Source organism: Eucalyptus grandis, chromosome 1, assembly GCF_016545825.1.
Source record: "Eucalyptus grandis isolate ANBG69807.140 chromosome 1, ASM1654582v1, whole genome shotgun sequence".
NCBI lineage: Eukaryota > Viridiplantae > Streptophyta > Magnoliopsida > Myrtales > Myrtaceae > Eucalyptus > Eucalyptus grandis.
The window spans coordinates 15517577-15537255 of NC_052612.1; the positions used below are offsets into that span (position 1 = coordinate 15517577).

The window sequence follows — 19679 nt, forward strand, 5'->3', positions numbered from 1 at the left end:
CGGGTGCTTGCCTTGAGGTTGCTCCTCCAAATGACGTGAGATTATTTTCATGAAGAGCTTGACTGAATCCTATGACAGAAGAAAACAGCATAGAAGAAATATCAGGAACCAGGCCTGCAATTTCGTAGTGATTTTGTCAAAGTCTAACTTCTTACCTGTGTACCATTAGCAATGGTGGCAACAAGGTTCCTGTCAACGTTTTCCTTCGCCTCAACCATATAGTCAGTGAATAACTTGACTATTGATCCTATGATACCGAATGAAGCACCGAAAGATTGTCAGTGGGGAAAAAGTGAAGGCAATTGAGGACTAAACTGATATGTAGATTCCATGTTCAACCAGCAACGTAACTAGTCAAAACTGGTACGGTCTTCCAAGGACAACAGGACATATACTTATTTTAGGCTCTGCAGTTTTGATCAAGTCATGTAAGAATACCTATTATTGTAGTTGCAGAATATCTCTAGTGAGGTGTTTCCATGCACATCAAAATCATTTATTCATCGAAAAATTAAATTTCAATTGCCCATATTCCCACTAATATTTATCTTCTTTTTGCCATAAACGAAACAACATATTATTCCATCAAAGAGAGCCTAAGCATTACAGTGCTTAACCTACATAGAAGAAATGAAGGTTGTCCTCAAAGACATGTGAAGTAAATTAACCTTCAAATCTTCCACTTTCGTGCTCCCTCGCTACTCGCGCATTCGCTGGCAATTGAACAACCCAACAAGATGCAGAAACAACCCATTCGGGATTTCGACTGCGCATTCCAAAACCAGCCCATGGGAGGGGAGGAAGAAGGAAACTCACCGGTCGAGAGAGAAACGCACGGACCCCGCCCAGGTCCACAGCGAGCGGGAATCCTTCTCCAACCCGTGCCTCTCCTTCTTCTCCGTGCCGTCCGAGATCTCCCTCGCGACCGAGCGGGCTCGCATACGCGGCGCCCGGTCGGCGGCGGGGAGCCTGGTGCCCGCTTCGGGAACGAGACCAAGGCTGCCTCCCTCCTGCCGAAGGCCGATGGCTTCGCGGCGGAGGCCGGCGGGGCGGGGAGGACGGCGGGATGCGGAGACGAAGGATGCCGAGGTAGATGAGGCTTTGGGGAGGAGCCGAGCCGGAGCCGGAGGCGGAGGCGGACACAAACCTTCGCTCGATCTCGAGGGAACAGTCGGAGGTGGAGGGTCGGGACCCAAGCTCGCGGCCGGTGAGGCTCCGGCGTGCCGGGAAGCGAGATTTTGGGGAGGAAGGCGGAGCCGGAGCGGAGGCGGACACAAACCTCGTACCCAATCTCCGTGGGAACAATCGGAGGTGGAGGGGCGGGACCCTCGCGACCGGTGAGGCTCCGACGTGCCGGGCGGATGACCAAGGGCTTTGAGGAGGCGGAGCCGCGACGGCGGCGGAAGCGAAGCGGTCTCGATCGTTACGTGTTTGTTCTCCCGAGAAGAGAGAGAAAGTGAGAGAGAGAGAAAAAAAATTGCAGAAGATTCAATTGAGGAGGAGAGATAATGGTCTTTTGGGCGGGAGCTTTGCGTGACTTGTCTTTTCTTCTGCCAGCGAGCCGAGCCGAGCCGAGCCGACCGAATCCTTTCATTTTTCAGCGGGTCCCAGATGACAGGTGTCGGTATCTGAATGGTATGTGCGCCACGTCAGCTGATGACGTGGCGCGCACGAACCACTGAATATTTTATCGTTCTCACGTCATCGCGCTATAGTATTTTATCCAAACCCCCAAAAAAAAGAAAACTTAATATTTTCTCACGTCAACGCGCTCTATCATCCCCCCTCCTTCCCTCTCTCTCTCTCTCTCTTCGCTTTCATTCACTCCCTCATCGTTACGAAGCAAGGCACGAGACTTCTCTCACCAATGGAGCGTTCCGCTTGGCCTAAGAGCCTCTCCTCCAGCCGCAAGCGGGAGATCCAGGAGCTCTGTGGCCAAAATCCCAAGAAGCTCAGAGATGCCTTCGACGCTCACTCTCAAACTGGCGATCACCCACCGCAGCCCTTGTTTGCGGGAGATCTGATCGTCAGCGTCCTCGGTTCGTTCAGCACCAACACCCAATCCCTATCGAGCGGGGCTGAGTCCTATGAGGTCTTCCAGGTCCCGAGCAACGCCTTTGTCAGTTCCGAGGTCTCCAAAGGAAGTGAGAGCGTCAAGTCTCCGGTCCAGAGGTCTCCAGTAGAGAGCGTCAAGGCCCCCGTCCAGAGGTCTCCGGTATCCATCTTGTGGGAACAGCCGCTAGTGGAGGCTGCGACGGCGATATACGAGGGCAGAGTAGACGTGGCTTTAAAGATCTTGAGGCGCTTGTCTGCCTTGCTGAACCCCATGAGTACTTCAAAGCAGAAATTGATGCGATACACGTTGTCTGCGCTTAAATCATGCGATACATGTTGTCTGCGCTTAAATCGCGCGTGAGCCCCCATCGATTACCCCCCTCCCGTGGCGGAGTTGTTCACCGAGGACCATGCGTTGTCGGTTCGGTCACTTTACGATCTGTCTCCTTGTTTTAAGCTCGGTTTCATGGCTGCCAATAACGCGATTTTGGAGGCTGCATCGGAGCAACCCTCCACTAACAAGCTCCATGTAATTGACTTCGATATTGGTTGGGAAGGACAGTACTACGATCTCCTTGACGATCTGTCCATGCGTCAGGAGGGCAATCAATTCACCCTCAAAATCACGGCGCTCGCAGACAGCTTCTACGGTGAGAAGAGGCTCAGGATGCTTGGGGACCGACTGAGTTTACACGCCGCCCAGGTGAAAGTTAGGTTAGTATTCAACATCGTGAGGCAGAAGCTGAGCGAGTTGATCCGCGACTCGCTGGGCTGCGAGCCAGACGAGGTGCTGGCGGTGAACTTGGCGTTCAAGCTGTACAGAATGCCGGAAGGGAGCGTGTCCGTGGAGAACACGCGCAACGAGCTCCTCCGGCGTGTGAAGGGGCTGGCGCCGCAGGTGGTGACGCTGGTGGAGCAGGAGATGAACGGGAACACGGCGCCATTCCCGATGCGCGTGGAGGAGGCGCTGGCGTACTACGGGGCGCTGCTCGAGTCGATCCAGTCTACAGTGCCGAGGGACAAGTTGAAGCAAGAGAGGGCGGAGAAGGGGCTGAGTCGGAAATTGGGGAACTTGATTTCCTGCGAAGGTAGGGACCGGGTTGAAAGATGCGAGGTGTTCGGGGAGTGGAGGGCCCGCATGGGGATGGCTGGGTTCGAGTTGAAGTCACTGGGTCGACTCGTGGCCAAATTTTTGGAGGCGGGGTTCGCTTTTCCCCTTCAGAAGGGATTCACGGTGAAAGAAGAGAATGGTGTGGTTTGCTTTGGCTGGCTCGGCCGAACTCTCACCGTCGCATCTGCTTGGCATTAACCAAATTGATATACTTACGTATATGTCATGTGCTATGGGTGGTTAAGGCGATGGTGATGGGGATGTGATATCTATAGTGTATTGCTTTCAAGGTGTATTTCCTGAGAAAATGGGAAAAGAAGAAGAGAATCCCATTTCCCCACCCCCACTTTTGGATTTGAGGGTGAAAAAAACATTCTGATGCGTCGCATTCATTTCCCGTTATTCGATTTGTTTCGTTCGGTGTGTATTGAATTCTTGTTCACGCTCTTTCTTCTCTGTCCATAGCTGCTTCAGGGCTCCACCTGTTACATCATTTATGGAGGTTTGGAGTAGTTTGCAGCTTATGCATCCTACTCACACTCTCTTCCAGATTCAGCTCGTTCTCCAATGCAAGTAGCTTTTCCTCTTCTGATCTCATAATGCTTTCTTCTTACTGTACTTCCTGCAACCAAATTGAAAAGTGAACTAAATGACTATTGGAAAAATATGATGTAGGTTGATTTGCAAAGACCGAGAGGAGAACCAGCAGCACTGAAGAGGGAACTTACCTTTTCTTTTGCAGCCAAGTCTGCTAAACTTGGATTTATATGTTTCTCTTTCTCATAAAACATTGATTTGGATGACATCATGTTTCTGTAGGCTTCTTCAAGATCCATGTCCTTCTACATAAGAAGTTGGTAAATTTCATTGGCCTTTTCCTCCTCCACTTTAAGGATTCTCCTATCCTCACACAGCTTCTTTTCCCTTTCCTGCAACTTTTGATCCCACTCTTTTGTAAATCTTCTCTCTGTTTATAACATGTGGCCTTGTGTGCTTCCTGCCTGCCAAAAAGGGGCATATTTGCAACATCACTTGTTAAATATTTCTTACAGCTATAGCAATGTAAACAACGTTATCCCATGCATCACGATGCATAAAGATGCACAGGTTGAAAAGAGCATACTCAGTTTTCAAAGACAAACGCTCCCTTCAAAGTATGCTTTTGCATGTCTCCATCTCTTTCATCTTCAAGTCCAATTGTGAACTTTTTCTTCTGACCTCCAAAGCTTGGCATCAACGTTGCGCAGCTTATCTTTCACCTCCAATGACCTATCCTCAATTCCAATAGTCAAAGCACTCGCTTGAGACAACTTCTTCTCAAAATCAAGCTTTATTCACTACTGGCAAAAACTACAGTACAGAAAAAAAAAGAAGAAAAAAAAGAACAAAATTGTCGCTGAGTACACCAAAGATGGACTGGCCCCTCATTAGTCAGCATCAGGAGAGGGATCCTTCTCATTATTGAAAGAAGTATCCACTGGCTATTTTCTTTTCCCTGACTTTATATTAATTAGCATGAACCGATTCCATCAAGGCCAAGAAACTAAAAGCTTCAAATTTTATGATCAAGATACACCAAAACCATTATATATTCAACATATACACCACAACCTTCTTAAATCTAAACCATCGATGATAGTTGCTACATAATGGATGTAACTACTCTAGAGGTCCATAAATGAGGGAGCTTTCCTCCACAGCACGTAATCTCAAAAGCAGCTCAGAGGTGATTGTAACCTCGAGAGTCCCTATATACATCGAAGCTGTGTTTGACCGTGAATCTCAGCCATTTGAATCACAGCATCAACAAGAGGTAGAGGAAAAGATTGAATGCAGCTTGGAGTTCCTAGCTCTCCATTGATGAACGCAACAAACACTTGCGAAATTTACTTCTTTTAGTGGGTCTTGCTTCAACCAAGATAGTCCAACATTGCAATTGCCAATGCTTCGACGAATGAAACACATTTGCAAAATGCGAAGCCAAATCCGATGAGCATACCCGCACTCGAAGAATAAGTGAGGTCTGGAGTCACTATGATCATCGCAAAACAGCAAGCCGGGAAATGAACAACCTACTCCGAAGCAATTTATCCTTCCTTCTGCTTCTAACAATGTTAGCTCTAGTCCTTATTTGACGAAAAATACCTAGAATCACAATGCTTGACCCATCACATGTTTGACTTGTCTCCAATGTTTCACGCTAGGTAGGTTGACTTTGTATTCAGCAAATAAATGAAAAAAAAATTCACCGACCTCATGTAAATATAGAGGCTAATGAATATTGTCAATTAGATTCAACTAAATCAAACATGATAGAATCGCACAATTTTTCATTTTTTATGCCGACAAGTTAAAATAATGTATTCAGAACTTTTTGAGCATCTAACTGATTCATAAGGAAAACCAAAATCATCCTAAAGCTATTGTAATTTTTCCTATTTAGTCCTAAACCTTTTTTTTTTGTCAATTTAGTTCTAGAATTTTTGCATTTGTGCTAATTTAGTTTGGCAAATAAAAAAGAAAAAAAGGAAAATTTAATAAAAAATAAAATATTGTTTAAAATTATTTACATTAGCGTCACCCGGATGGCCAACACCGACCGGCCTTCACGTTAGTGCTCATCACATAAAATTAATTAGATGAATTGAATTGACATAATTGTAAAATGTCTAGGACAGAATTGGTAAAAAAAAAAAAGTAGGACGATTTTGATAATTTTCCTCATATTTATATTGGTGTGCTAGTTCCGGCCTTGCAAACATTAATTTGAAAGAATGTGCAAGTTTAGTGATAGCTAAGTAGTCGTTGACCTGTTATGACTAAAATATCAAAATTAGAAGTTAAAAATCCAACAAGGGCTAAGTTATCTCTAGTCCTAAGCCAAAAAAAAAAAAAAAAAAAAAGTTATCTCTAGTCAAATTCCATCGTAACTCAGCTCGTGGACTTCCAGTCAACGCAAAGTAGAGAACAAGATTAGAAGAGTGTCAATGTCAATGCGCAGAAGTCCCAATTATGCAATTATCAAACCAATAATTTTTTTTTTTATTTTCCATGTATTCCCCATTAGTTTGATAACAAATTTCAACATATTATGAATATTAAAATCTCTGAATGCTAGTCACCAAAAAAAAAAAAAAAAAAAATCTCTGAATGCATCATATTAACAAGGGTTAGCATTTACTTGCATGAATCAAATTAAGATTGTAAGCCCATGCCAGGTCATCATCTCCGAAAATTACAATTACCAAAGGTATTTTTTTAGATCATATCGTATTGAAATTAGGGTTTTGTTTATATCTACTTTCATAAATGTACCAAAAAAGATCAGTATCATTTGGAAAAATAACTTAATTATTTTCAATTTCGATGTGAACTACAAAAGAATCTTTTCAAGATCGTCTAGTATGATGATTTGCAAAAAAAAAGAAAAGAAGAGAGAGTGGATATTGGCAAATTGATAGCACTCTTCCTTTGAAATTCACAATTTTTGCCGATAATAACAACTTATCCATCGCATATCATTTTTGTAACATTCTTTACGAAACATAATGTCCCTTTTTGTCTTCACAAGTAATATAGATCCCATGAGTTCTAATTGTCCACAAGAAATAGCTAGCTGCCTAAGTTAATAGTACATCCTCTTTTCTATTATTAATAAATTACATAATTAGTCGTAACTTTTATTTAACGTGGGCGTAACTTTTCTTTTGATAGCTACAAATTCTTTCGATCATATAATTTGTAATTTTCCACGAAAATTAAGAACTTACCCAAGTTGATAACAATTTTTTTGCTATATGTAGTAAAATATTCTTTACTCATCCTAACTTTAGTTAAAATAAGAAAATGGATATCGGAAGTTTAATCATTAATTTATCCCAATAATCCAAATTTACTTATGGGGAAAGTAGGGAAAATTCCCTTATTTTTTCAGAAATTAAAATAGGTAGGGAAGATGGAAAGCATCTCAGTTCAGCTCCGAGGTTGGTTCCCTTGTCAAAGCTCATTCTGCTCAGGAAGAGAGAGAAACAGAGAGAGAGAGAGAGAGGGGTGAAGGAGGAAGGAGATGGAAGTGAGAGAATCGTGCAGAGCTCAGCGTCGGTTAGGGTTCTTCTTCGTCGTCGCGGCTCTGGTTTCGATTGCCGCCGTCGACGCTTCCGTCCACGACTACTTCAACGAGGCCTTCACCTCCCGCTCCAATGCCTTCTTCTTCCACGGCAGCAGCGAGGGCCTCCGCGCTCCCGGTCTGCGATCCCGCCTTCCTCCTCCTCCACGACGTCGTCTCCCAACATCACGACCGGCCCCAAGGGAAGTCCGTCATCAGGTACGGATTCCTTCGTTTCGGTGGTTTGCTGGCGTCCCGAATGGATGCTCCGTCTTCGTTTTGGTTTCCGGAATGTCGTGCTGCAGCCGCGCGATCGTTTGAACTCACTTAGATTCTATGCGGTTTGTACGTATATCCGCGGAAGAACGCAATCGGAGTACTTTGGATGAAACGTCTGGAGTCGGCCGCGGGTTCGCTAGAGGATTTCCTACCTTTTGATTTGAGTTTTAGGGCTTAATTGGGAATTTTAGGACTCGATTGCACTTTGTAGTCGAAGTGCGGGGCTAGATTGCGTTCGTTACATAAGGTTTAGGACTTAAGGTGCGGTTTACTCGTTCTCTTTTTATCGTAGATGGGGTGCTGGAATTTCTTTGTTTTACTCTGCGTCATTGACCGAGTAGAGAGCTTCGCCGCCACCCCCTGGATTGTTGCTTGCTGTGGAAGAACTGTTTTGTAGGTCGATTGTATGTCAGGTTGTCTAAGGAAAAAAGCTTTTTCTCTATTGAAATCTGAGTAACGAGTGACTTTTAAGTGCTTTGCTGCCTCTAAATTATGTTGATGTCCTTTCTATTTGATGGTTCATGTAATGTAAGCATCATATTTGGACCTCTTGGTGTGCCTACTTCCCCCTTTTTTTTTTTTTTTTTTTTGATGTGCTAGCTACCTGCTCTATAGACACGAACGCATGTGTTTGCACAATTGCTTGAACTTTGTGCATATTGTTACTGGATTGGAGACAGACGGTATTATAGTCTCTGTTTATACATCTCTTTCCTGCAAGCCCTCATCAATCTCGGTTTGAAGGTTTTCCCTACGATTATTGATGTTGATTTGATTTCTTTATCTTGATTCCCCAAGTTAGGCCTGATGATGTCACCTTCATAAGGAGAAAGGAGTCTGCGGATGCACAAAATGGAATGCAAGAGAATAGTGGCTCGGTGGAGGCTATCATACTTGATATAAAAGATCGGAAGTGCTTATTTGAATTCTGATATGATATGTTGCACTCCACAGTTGGCTGAAGAGAAAGCCTGCAAATTAAATCAAGTTATTATTCAGAGAAACCCGGATAACCCTGAATGGCCTAGATGCATGACAACTTCCTTTGCTGGGAGAAATCAAGAAGCAAAGATGGAGAGTGTGACGGTCAAGATCGATAAGACAGGGATGTACTACTTGTATTTTATGTTTTGTGATCCACATCTCAAGGGTACCATAATTAAAGGGAAGAAAGTATGGAGAAATCCAAGTGGTTATTTGCCTGGAAAAATGGCTCCTATGATGGTAGTGTTTGGTTTAATGTCATTGGCTTACCTTGTACTTGGACTTATGTGGTTTTTGAAGTTCGTTCAACACTGGAAGGATGTCATACAGTTGCATTACCACATAACTGCAGTTATTGCTCTTGGAATGTGTGAATCGGCTCTCTGCTACTTTGAATATTCCAACTTAAACTCCACTGGAAGAAGACCGATGGTTATCACGACGTGGGCTGTCACTTTTACTGCAGTAGAGAAAACACTCTCGAGACTTATCTTATTGGTAGTGTCAATGGGTTATGGAGTGGTGAGACCTACCCTTGGGGGCATAACCTCAAGAGTGCTTCTTTTTGGTGGAGCATAACTAGTTGCATCCGAGTCGTATGAACTCGTTGAACATCTTGGAATATCAATGACTTCTCTGGAAAGACAGCATTGTTTCTGGTCTTGCCCGTTACATTGCTGGATGCTTGCTTTATATTATGGATCTTTTCATCATTATCCAAAACTCTGTAGCAGCTTCAGGTACTCGCTCTGTTTACTTGGGTAGGTAAATTACACATGACAAAATTTCCATCCAGCAAACAGGTGCATAGAACATTATAATACTATTGCAAGAAGCAACTACCAAACTAGAACAGCTCATACACTCTGGATCAAGCATGGCATCAAAACATAATATGTCCATTTTATCACGAAAAATATTTATCCTATTCCTTAAACACTCCCTCCCTCCCTCCCTCTCTCAACTATGGACACAAGGTGCTAAATTCAGTCAAATACAACAAAAGCTAACCATTCTAGTGCAACTGATATCCAAGAACCCATTCAGCTGAGGTAAACTAACTACTCCAAGCCTTAGAAAATGGTTAAAAAGGCAATAAGCCATAACCAACAATATCTATCGAATTCACCTCAGCTTTCGAGCTTGATGACCTTCTCAGCGAGCACCTGGTGGTCCTTCCTGTCCATCTCCGCTTTGACCCTCCCCTCCAAACCACCTCCAGTCCCCCCCCATTGTCCTCCAAACCACTGGCGGAGGTGGTTGCAGCGGCCCATCAAGGAAAGCCACCACCTTTTCCCTTGCCACCGCTCTTTGCGGCCATGGTCCGTTGAGTAGACGCAGAGCGGCAAATGAGGGAAACAATATATGTAGGGGCCAAATTTACTCAAAATATATAAAAGGGGTATTTTTTAATTTTTGTCTTTTCTTCTTTCTTTTTTCCCTTTACTAATATTACCGAAAAACAAGACTCCAATTTTCATCCCCATAGGTTGTTTTTTGTTATACGTAATTTATGTGAATTTCAACATGCATTTTAAGGTTGAACCTGGCAATTTTGATTCATGGATTAGTGGATTCTCCATTTTATTTTTATCTTTAAATTTTGTTTTTGATGTCTATATAACTTGCAGTGTCTACTTGTTATGATGGTCATGTTTGGAATTATCATATTCATCCAATGTTTAAATGTATGTTCATCTCTCCTCCTGTACTAGGATCACCTCACATAAGAGGAAGATCAAGGGATATTTCTGTGCATTCTCTTTGCCGGGGAACAATTCCCTGAGTATTTCATGAGCGTGCAGCATCCTGATTTTACCGGTTGTTCCTTAGAAACCTCCATCTTCAAAAGAGAACAAGCTAACCATCCCTCGTTAAAGATGTGGTCTTTCTCTCAGAAATTCACAAATTGGTCCAAACATACTAATACACAATTATGACAATTTTACTTAATGATACTAATAAGACCAGATATTCATTTTTATCTAGACCCCGCAGGATGAGGAATTTTCGCGCCACCTCTTGTTCATCTTCCTTTCTTCGTGCTCATGACCCTGAGCTCTTTTGTCCTCATCTCTCTCTCTCTCTCTCTCTCTCTCTCTCTCGACTCTCACTCCTCATCACAAAGTAAAGCACAAGACGTCTCTCACCAATGGAGCGTTTCGCTTAGCCTAAGAACCTACCCTCAAGCCGCAAGCGCGCGATCCAGGACCTCCTCCATGCCCAGAATCCCACGAAGAAGCTCGCAGATCTCTTCGACGCTCACTCTGAAACTGGCAACAACATAGGGCAGCCTCTGTTCGCAGAACATCTGGTCGTCAATGTCCTCAGGTCGTCCAGCAACACCCTATCCCTATCAAGCAGCGGCGAGTCCAACGAGGTCTTGCAGGTCCCGACCAATGCCAGTGTCAGGTCCGAGGTCTCCGAGGGAAGTGAGAGCGTCGACACCTCGCTTCCGAGGTAATTAATGGCCAAAATTCTTGATCTTTTGCTTCTGACTTTGTCTGAAAAGTAATTTATCTATTTAAGTGATGTTCCGCATAATTCAAAAATTAAGTCAACTTTCTTTTTGGGAAGAACGATTGCATATACCGTAAGCATCGCATGAAGATCTCTTAGAATTTAGGAAAAAGAGAAGACATGAAAAGATGGTTCCGTTGTTCATATGATTTCGAGACACGACTTGATAGACATTAATTGGATTATAACTAGCTTGTCTAACTTGCTAAGAATAGAAGTTAATTTTTTTTGTTATTTCATTTATCTTGTTATTTGGCAGAGAATGAAAGAGGTTTAGATGGACCTCAATTATATATATGGATCTAAGTAATTCTAACATGAAATGTAAAATTACTCATTTTTGCGCAGAAATACTTCAAATATACGGACAAGACTAGACCAGAATATGATCAACATCAAGCAGCAATGGAGGACATTTTATCAAGAAATGATTATCAACTTCGAGTTACCTGGGTACTTTAACAAATGATACATCCATTTTCATTAATTTCTCATATTTATTTTATTTGTTATCAGTTAAGATATACACATGGATCTTGATACTTCTAACATGAACTAAGAATTACTCATTTTATAGAAGGACAATATTCTGCCCTGATTGGCACCCCTACACTCTCTTGATTCCTTTGTCTTTTGAGTGTTTGTTTTGTTGGTGCCGGGCTTCCTCTCTTTGTATATTTGTTTGATAAAATCTATATTATGCTTACCTTTACCCAAAAAATATTCTGCCCTGATTGAATCAATGGGCACCAATGGAGGAAATATGGTAAGAGATTGATTCTCAACAACGAATTCTCCTCATACTTCACAATTGATATATCTTGATTCTCAATAACGAATTCTCCACATACTTCACAAATGATATATCTTTTCCTAAATCTCTCATATATATGCATTACTAAGAAAAATATTGTATAAAGTAGAGAGAAATCAATTCTTGCTTGATGTCTAAAACAATGTTTGGGATCTTTACAGTAAGTCATGGCTTCAAACTTAATAAGAAACACATCCATCTATCAACTTGGCTAATAAATCATGCATCCCAGTAGAGAAATCCTACCTACAGAGGCTTCAGAGCTTCAAAAGGAAGCTCAAAGGAGAATTCAACTTGAGGTATGAATAATTTCGTTTTGGCAATTTATTTCTTTAAAAAGGAATATTCATAAAAGTGCATTGTAGAATATGGGCACACGAAACATGGCAATCATACAGTCGGTTAAAAGTCTTATCACTGTTAATATGATGCAATCTTCGATCCAAAGTCACAACAAGATGTGTTAATTAGAGATATATCCAACGATAAGCTTTACTAAGATAGTATTTAATTAACAGAAGTACGTTCTTAATGTTTAGGAGGATTAAAAGCCTTGGAGAAAGCCAAACCATTTCATGCTAATCACTCAAATCCAAAACAAAAAACAGGTACAGAGGAAGCTGCAGGAGAGAATAGAGGCCAACGAGAAGTAACTGAAGGCAATTACAGAGGAACAACAAAAGAGAGCCTCGCTTGATGGGAGCAATCCTGCGAATCTGGAGGGCGCAAGAGCCCAAAGAGCCGACTTCAATTTGGCCATCTCCAACTCTGTCGACCTCGCGCGTGAAAGAGGAGGTGGTGGTGGAGAGAGGGACAACAGCAACATCAGCAACATGACGATGGGCAAGAAAGAAGAGATGTACGAGAGAGGAGGCCATTAAAGTCGTGGCTCACCATTCAGAAATATGAAGGTGAGGCCGCCACACTTGCAGGATCATCCTCAAATCCACCCCAACTATTCATCCTGGACTCACCAAGCCCTAGGGACGATTCCATCCCCCTAAGTTTCAACACTAGCCGCACTGCCGAACAAGGCAATTGCATCAACACCCGTCTTCTTCGACTTTCTATCAGTGAATCATGAGCAATAGTTGCCCAATGAGGATGATCTGAACCCCTGCGGCCACAGCCATGGCCATGGCGACAATAGCAACAACAACGATCAATCCACGTCAGCTGATTGCGCTGTAAAATCCGCTGAGGAGATCAGTCGTGATTAAGGGGATGTGATGTGATGTCTAGCTCTCATGGTTTTGACATGATTGTGGAGTCTGATTGTGATGATCTTTTGGAATATGAATCGCCAACCTATCATTATCTCCCCTTTTCCACGAAGAAAATGCCTTTTGAGCTAATCATATTTGTGTTGAATCATAAGCAGCGCCATTGACAAGGACAAGAAGCATGAGGCACGGCAATTTTATAAATTAGTTGGACTATACTTCCCAAAATAATAAAGCTATTCTGTCCAAAAAGAACTGATCCAACACCTACAAGAAGATGAATTACAAAATAATGATCGTAAGTAGAAAAACCATCAAATCCAAGTCCATCTTAAAAACTTTGTTCAGTATGTAATAAATCAGTAATTTCTAGAGATAGATTATGCATCCAATTCATATTCTCTCCCAGATTCAGCTTGTTCTCCAATGCAAGTAGGTTTTCCTCTTTTGATCTTATAATGCTTTCTTCTTACTGTACTTCCTGCAACCAAATTGAATAGTGAACTAAGCAACTATTGGAAAAATATGATGTAGTTTGATTGCAAAGACCGACAGGAGAACCAGCAGCACTGAACAGTGAACTTACCTTTTCCTTTGCAGCCAAGTCCGCTAAACTTTGATGTATATCTTTCTCTTTCTCATACAACATTGATTTGGAAGACATCATGTTTCTGTAAGCTTCTTCGAGATCCATCTCCTTCTGCATAAGAAGTTGGTCAATGTCATTGACCTTTCCCTCCTTCACGTTAAAGATTCTCCTATCCTCACACAGCTTTTTTTTCCCTTTCCTGCAACTTTTGATCCCACTCTTGTAATTTTTCTCTCTGTTTATAAGATGCAGCCCCGTGTGCTTCCTGCCTGCCAAAAAAGGCCAGATTTGCAACATCACTTGCTGAGTATTTCTTACAGCTATAGCAATGTAACCAACGTTATCATGCATGATGCATAAAGATGCACAGGTTGAAAAGAGCATACTCAGTTTTCAAAGAAAAATGCTCCCTTCAAAGTACACTTTCACGTGCCTCCATCTCTTGCATCTTCAAGTCCAATTGTGAACTTTTTCTGCTGACCTATGAAGTTTGGCATTAATGTCGTGCAGTGTCTCATTCACCTCCAATGACCTATCCTCCATTCCAATATTCAAAGCACTCGCTTGAGACAACTTCTTCTCAGAATCAAGCTTTATTCGGTCCTGCTCATTATGTATTTCGTGCAGAGCCTTCTCAAGCTGCATTAATGAAGTTCATCTATGTAACAAAAATATGGAAGACTTCAAATGCTAATCACATTCACTTCCAGCACTCCCATGAGAGAAGATATATTAAAAAAAATCAAGTTGAGGAATGGCTCTCGTCATATCTTCCCATTTGCAGTGCAACTCAGGCAAAGGAAGAAACAAGGATAAAGCTCAACTTTTTATACTAAAATAGGAAAATATGGCCCCACATTGCCACATATTAAACCAACGTCGACAATCTACTATTTTCCCTAGACATAAATTTGTCTAAAACATGCCTTTGCATGTCCTGCATCTCTATGTGTGTGCAGTGCAATCACATACTTCATGTTTGAGAAGGGTCAGATTGTAGGGAAAGGGAGGCTAGCAAATAAGATCGATAATGGCATAAATCCCGAGCGAGTGAAACGAGCTTACAAAAGCAATACTTATTTTCCTTTTCACGCTTCGCTTTTACAGAGGAGTTAGAAAACTTACTTTTAAGAAGATGGTGACTTGTTGCCACAAAACTGAAAATTCAATTGAATGAAAGGAGCAAGTTCTTCCCAAATTATACCATAACCCCACAAAACCAAAGCTAAAACAGCACTCTCATTAACCTTTTTGGCACAAGAATATTTTCATCAATAATTCATGAAAATATACAGACAAAGATCTTGAACTTTTTTTAAGAATCGGTAGAGCACTCTCAGATTCATCAACCACCAGATTAACACAATTAACAAGAGTGGCTAATCTAATATGATTAGCAACACGTAATTTGGCAATCGGAATCAAACTGATGCTCCAGAAAGAGTTCTCCATCGGGAGTACAGTCGTTATGCCAGATCATAGAAAAATCATCTGGCAATTGAGTTTGTTTTACCTTTAAACTATCCGATTTAGCAATCCCTAGTGCCCATGAACGAAATTTTGGCAACACAAATTTAGTAGACAGCTTGTCATTAGTTGACTGTTTTTCTAAAATATAAGATAGTTAAAATGCAATGCAAAATCTAGAGCATTCAAATTGCAAGACTATAAGCTGTTGACGCCTAAAATTTCCTTTTAATTAATTAGGTTTTACTTTATTTTTTATTATTATTTTTATCTTTTTCGGATAAAAAAATATATGAAAAAAACAGAAAAAAGAGAAAAGCCCTCGCATGGGCCCGTGAGGCCCATTTCCGCCTCGCCTGGCCTAGCCGGGTCTTCTTCTTCCTTGCACGGTTGTAGCGCACGCGCGGCGCGACGCCTGAGCGGAGGGGAGGAGTAGCGACGACGCATGTGGAGCAGGGGGCAGCTGGCATCGGATGGGACGCCGGTTCGGCCGGCAAAGGCCGTGGCGACCGACGGTCGAACTCCGTCGACCGGCCGCCCCTTGGCCTATAAATAGGCCGTCGATCCCGATAGCCAAGACACGCAGAGAGGGAGAGTCGGATCTAGGGCTTGCAAACCTCGGACAACCCACCGAGAGACTTCGGGAGGTATGAGGTCGAATGGCCAAGGATCCGAGGCTCGCGAGGAGAGGGTAGAGAGAGAGGGGGATGATTCGAAGTCGCAGGCCTCGAGCACCCCACTGAGAGACTTCAGGGGGGTTCGAGGACTCGCAACCTGTGGATCCGAGCCTCGCCGGAGGGGGTAGAGAGAGGGGGGACGATTCGAAGTTGCAGGCCTCAGGCACCCCACAGAGAGACTTCAGAGGGGTCCAAGGACTCGCAACCCGTGGATCCGAGCCTCACTGGAGGGGGAAGGAGAGAGAGAGAGTCGGATTTAGGGCTGCATCCCTGGACACCCCACTGAGAAACTTCAAGGGGTCCGAGGACTCGCAATCCGTGGATCTGAGCCTCGCCGGAGGGGGAAGTAGAGAGAGAGAGAGAAGTTGGAGGGGAAGGGATTCGCGTGGGTCTTGCCATCGTCGCCGCCCCCATCGCGCCGTTGCCACGAACAGGTATCGTGCTGTCGCCGTTGTCGTCGCCATCTCCCTCTCCATAGTCCAGTCATCGCTACCGTCGCCGCCGTCGCCGCTGCGTCTCAGTCCTCTCCCTCCTTGGCGCCGTGATTCGGAAACCCTAGGGTTCCCGATTTTCCGGGTTGCGACCTTGGGTTGTCGGGTCGGACCCGGATCGGGAGCCGAGTAGGGATTCCGCAAATTGCGAGGCGGCGGAAGGCCGGGTTGCGATTTGAGTCGAACCCGAGTAGGGTTTTCGCCGGGGAGCCGGGTTGTGGAGCCGGGTCGTCGGGCCGGGCCGGTGTCCCCGAACGCCCGGCCACGACGCCGCTTCAAATAAAAAAAAAAAAGGAAAAAAATCTGAGTCGGGCCCACAATGCGGGCCCGTCCACGTTCGGGTCACCGGCCGGGTCGGACCCAATCCGCGGATCCGACCCGGGTAGGTTTTTTAAATTTTTTATTTTAAATAAATAAATAATAAATAATTTATTTTAAAAAAATCAAAAAATGTTTTATTTTCGAAAAATATTTAAAAAACAGTAAAAAATATTTTGTTTTCCAAAAAATCAAAAAATATTTTATTTTCCAAAAAAAAAAAAAATTTATTTTCCAAAAAATATCTATTTTCCGAAAAAAATCAAAAAATAAAAATATTCCATATTTTCCAAAAAATGGCAAAAATCCAAAAAAATCCAAAAATTCATGGAAAAGCCAAAAAGACTTGTATTTTTCCAAAATACCAAAAAATTCAAAAAAATCCCTTTTATGTAAAAAAAAAAAAGAAAAAGACTCAAAAATGTTTTCCTCCCAAAAATGCATGGAAAATTCCCCAAAAATCTAAAAGCCTTAGGGTTTAAACAAGATTAGGTACCGAAGGGCATTAGTGATTAACTAGTGTAATCACGTCCCGATCCTAATTTCTTTGATTGCACAGAGTGAGTATTTCTCCCGATACTTCGCTTGGTTTCTAATCAACCCACTCCAAATCGATTAGTGGCGACTCCATTTTAAAAATTGATTTACAGATTAAAAACTCAGACTATTAAGTCGTGAATTGGTGGACTTGGGAGAGTCCGGGCATAACTAATTTTAGCCGAGCCATTAGCCTCCATAGGCGCCTGTACCCGATTGCGGGTGCCGAAAAAAAGAGAGGTCGCGACAGCTTGGCGACTCCGCTGGGGACTATTTGAGGACTTAGGCCATTAAGCTGTCGCGACCTAAATTTTTCGGGGCAATCCTAAAGTTTAGGTTAATGGATTACTAAGTCCGAAGACTTGGCACGGACCCTCCCAAGTCCTACCAATTGCGACTTGATAGAAATTAACTCATTTAAACATGCAATTATATTCAATTTGGAGCCGCCACTAACCAATTAGGGTTGGTTAGAAACCCAAGTAAAGTATGGGAGAATACTTTACTTTTTGCGAACTGCAGATTCAGTAGGTCCGGGACATGGTTACACTAGATTAGTCTAACGCCCTTTCGGTACCTTTTATTTTAATTTCAAAAAAAATATTTTGCATGCAATGTTGATTAATTTTAACTTAAGCTACTAACATGCAAATGGTAGTCATGTGGGTGCACAATCAATAAAATAACATTCAAATAAAAAATGGGAAAAATACAGTATGTCCTAAACATGATTTCTAAATGACATGACACCTAATTTTTCTTTTTTCTTTTCTTTAAAAAATGTTAATTATATGCAATCTTAATCTAAATTTAATATGCATGGATTTATTTTAATGACATGTGAGATACAATTCATATGGTATGACTTAAACTTATCACTATATGTATGTAATCTAATTTATATAATCCTAAATATGCATGTGCTACGTGATATGAGATAAATGACATGGTATTTCTACATGCATGCTCTTTTATGATTTTTTTTATGATGATTCATTTTTTAATGCATATATGCAACCTATGCTAAATAATGATGATATGAAATGAGATTAATTATGAATTAACCTATTAACTAACCAAGGAAATGATCTTTAGTTTTTTTAATGACATAATATTTTTTATTGAAAAGAAAGTAACTTAATGGTGCAATGATCATCTTTTAGCATTTTCTTTTTTATTAAACAAAAACAATTAAACTATAACTCATATAGCATGCATAACATTTTTTTGTTCCTCTTTTGTTTTACTAAAGGAAAATTATCCTAATTCTATATGAATCTTAAAAAATAAAATGCATTGCTTTAAACATGAAATGTTTATGGACCTAAATACCTAAATCCTAGATATGACATATGATGCATGATATTTGATGTGCAAATAACAATGATGCATCAAAATGTACGTCCTATTGATAATTTATCAACATGAATCAATGACATATTATCTTTATGTGAATCAATTATGCAAAGCAATTCATGAATTTGCCACGAAAAGTTGAAATAATAAAAAATTTAACCCGACGTCTCGCGGTTCAATATTTTTGATTATCATGACTTAATATGACAAATTTTCTAATCGGATAATAAATTAAAAAAAATTAAGTTAGAATAATAAAAACTACCAAATATCTGAATTAAATTTAACCTAAAAATTTACCTAGTCTAGGGCTAGACCCACTTGAGGAATGGCTCAGCAGCAATGAACAGGATGATGGTGCAGATGTGGTGTTAGAGCTTGGGCGTCAGTGCTGAACAGGGTGCTGTTGAGCACTTGGGTTGCGCAGAGGTGCGACTGGAGAGAGCTATGCGGAGGCGGGCGTCAGGCACGGCGGGCTTCGGCCACCGAGCGAGCAAGAGGCGAGGTGCTGTGGAGGCGAGCTGCTGAGATGGAGGTCCGAGCGGCGTGCAATGGGGGCGCGAGTCACCGATGTGAGGCGGTGCTGGTGAAGGCAGCACGGCGACCTGCAGAAGGGACAGAGGCGCGCGGTGATGGGCACTGCAGATCACGGCAGGTCACAAGCGTCGGTTCGGAAGGGGCAGCAGTCCAGCAAAGATACTGCTACAGGTGCGAGCAACGACGAAGGCATTGCGGGCGGTGTTGCAACAACGTTGGGCGGAGCAACGGACACGTCAGGTGCTACTCGAGGTTCGTCGGAAGGAAACGTAGCAGGGGGGGCGTCAGGCGCGGGATCGCAGCGGTGGTGCGGTGTCAGCGATGGGTACGGTCGTCGGGTGAGCAGCGAGGAGGCTCAGCAACAGGTTGCAACGGCGGCTAGGCGGACGAAGTCGCTGTGGCAGTGTGGCGAGTTGCTGGCGTCAGTGCCAGAGGCAGGCTGCTGGTGTCGCGATTTGCAGCAACGGGGAGTGTGGGGTCGTCGTGAGGGTGCTCGCGGCTGTGGATTTCCGGCGGCAAATGTTGGTGGAGTTGAGCGGCGTGCGAGCAGAGGATCTTGGACCGGCGGCGATTTGGGGGCGCAGGAGCGGCGGCAGCAGTCTTGGTAGCGCGGAGG

At 42.8% G+C, this 19679-nt stretch overlaps 1 protein-coding gene, 1 long non-coding RNA gene and 1 pseudogene across 2 annotated transcripts; 2 read left to right on the forward strand and 1 right to left on the reverse strand.

Annotated features, from left to right (window-relative positions):
• Positions 1–901, reverse strand: LOC120294752. The gene is made up of 3 exons (XR_005552050.1): positions 817–901; positions 156–247; positions 1–69 (listed from the first exon to the last, which is right to left on the reverse strand). It is a non-coding gene; the product is annotated as an uncharacterized LOC120294752 (long non-coding RNA).
• A 908-nt stretch (positions 902–1809) lies between these two features.
• On the forward strand, positions 1810–3364 carry LOC120295712 (annotated as a pseudogene).
• Positions 3365–8398: 5034 nt separating this feature from the next.
• LOC120294751 (transmembrane protein 87B-like) lies at positions 8399–9256 on the forward strand. Its single transcript, XM_039315231.1, has one exon. The coding sequence runs from the start codon at positions 8484–8486 to the stop codon at positions 9111–9113; it is 630 nt and encodes a 209-aa protein (XP_039171165.1). The 5' UTR covers positions 8399–8483; the 3' UTR covers positions 9114–9256.
• Positions 9257–19679: the final 10423 nt, after the last annotated feature.

Excerpts from the sequence above, each read along its gene's own strand:
- LOC120294751 (XM_039315231.1), top strand. The coding sequence starts at position 8,484 with ATGATATGTTGCACTCCACAGTTGGCTGAAGAGAAAGCCTGCAAATTA.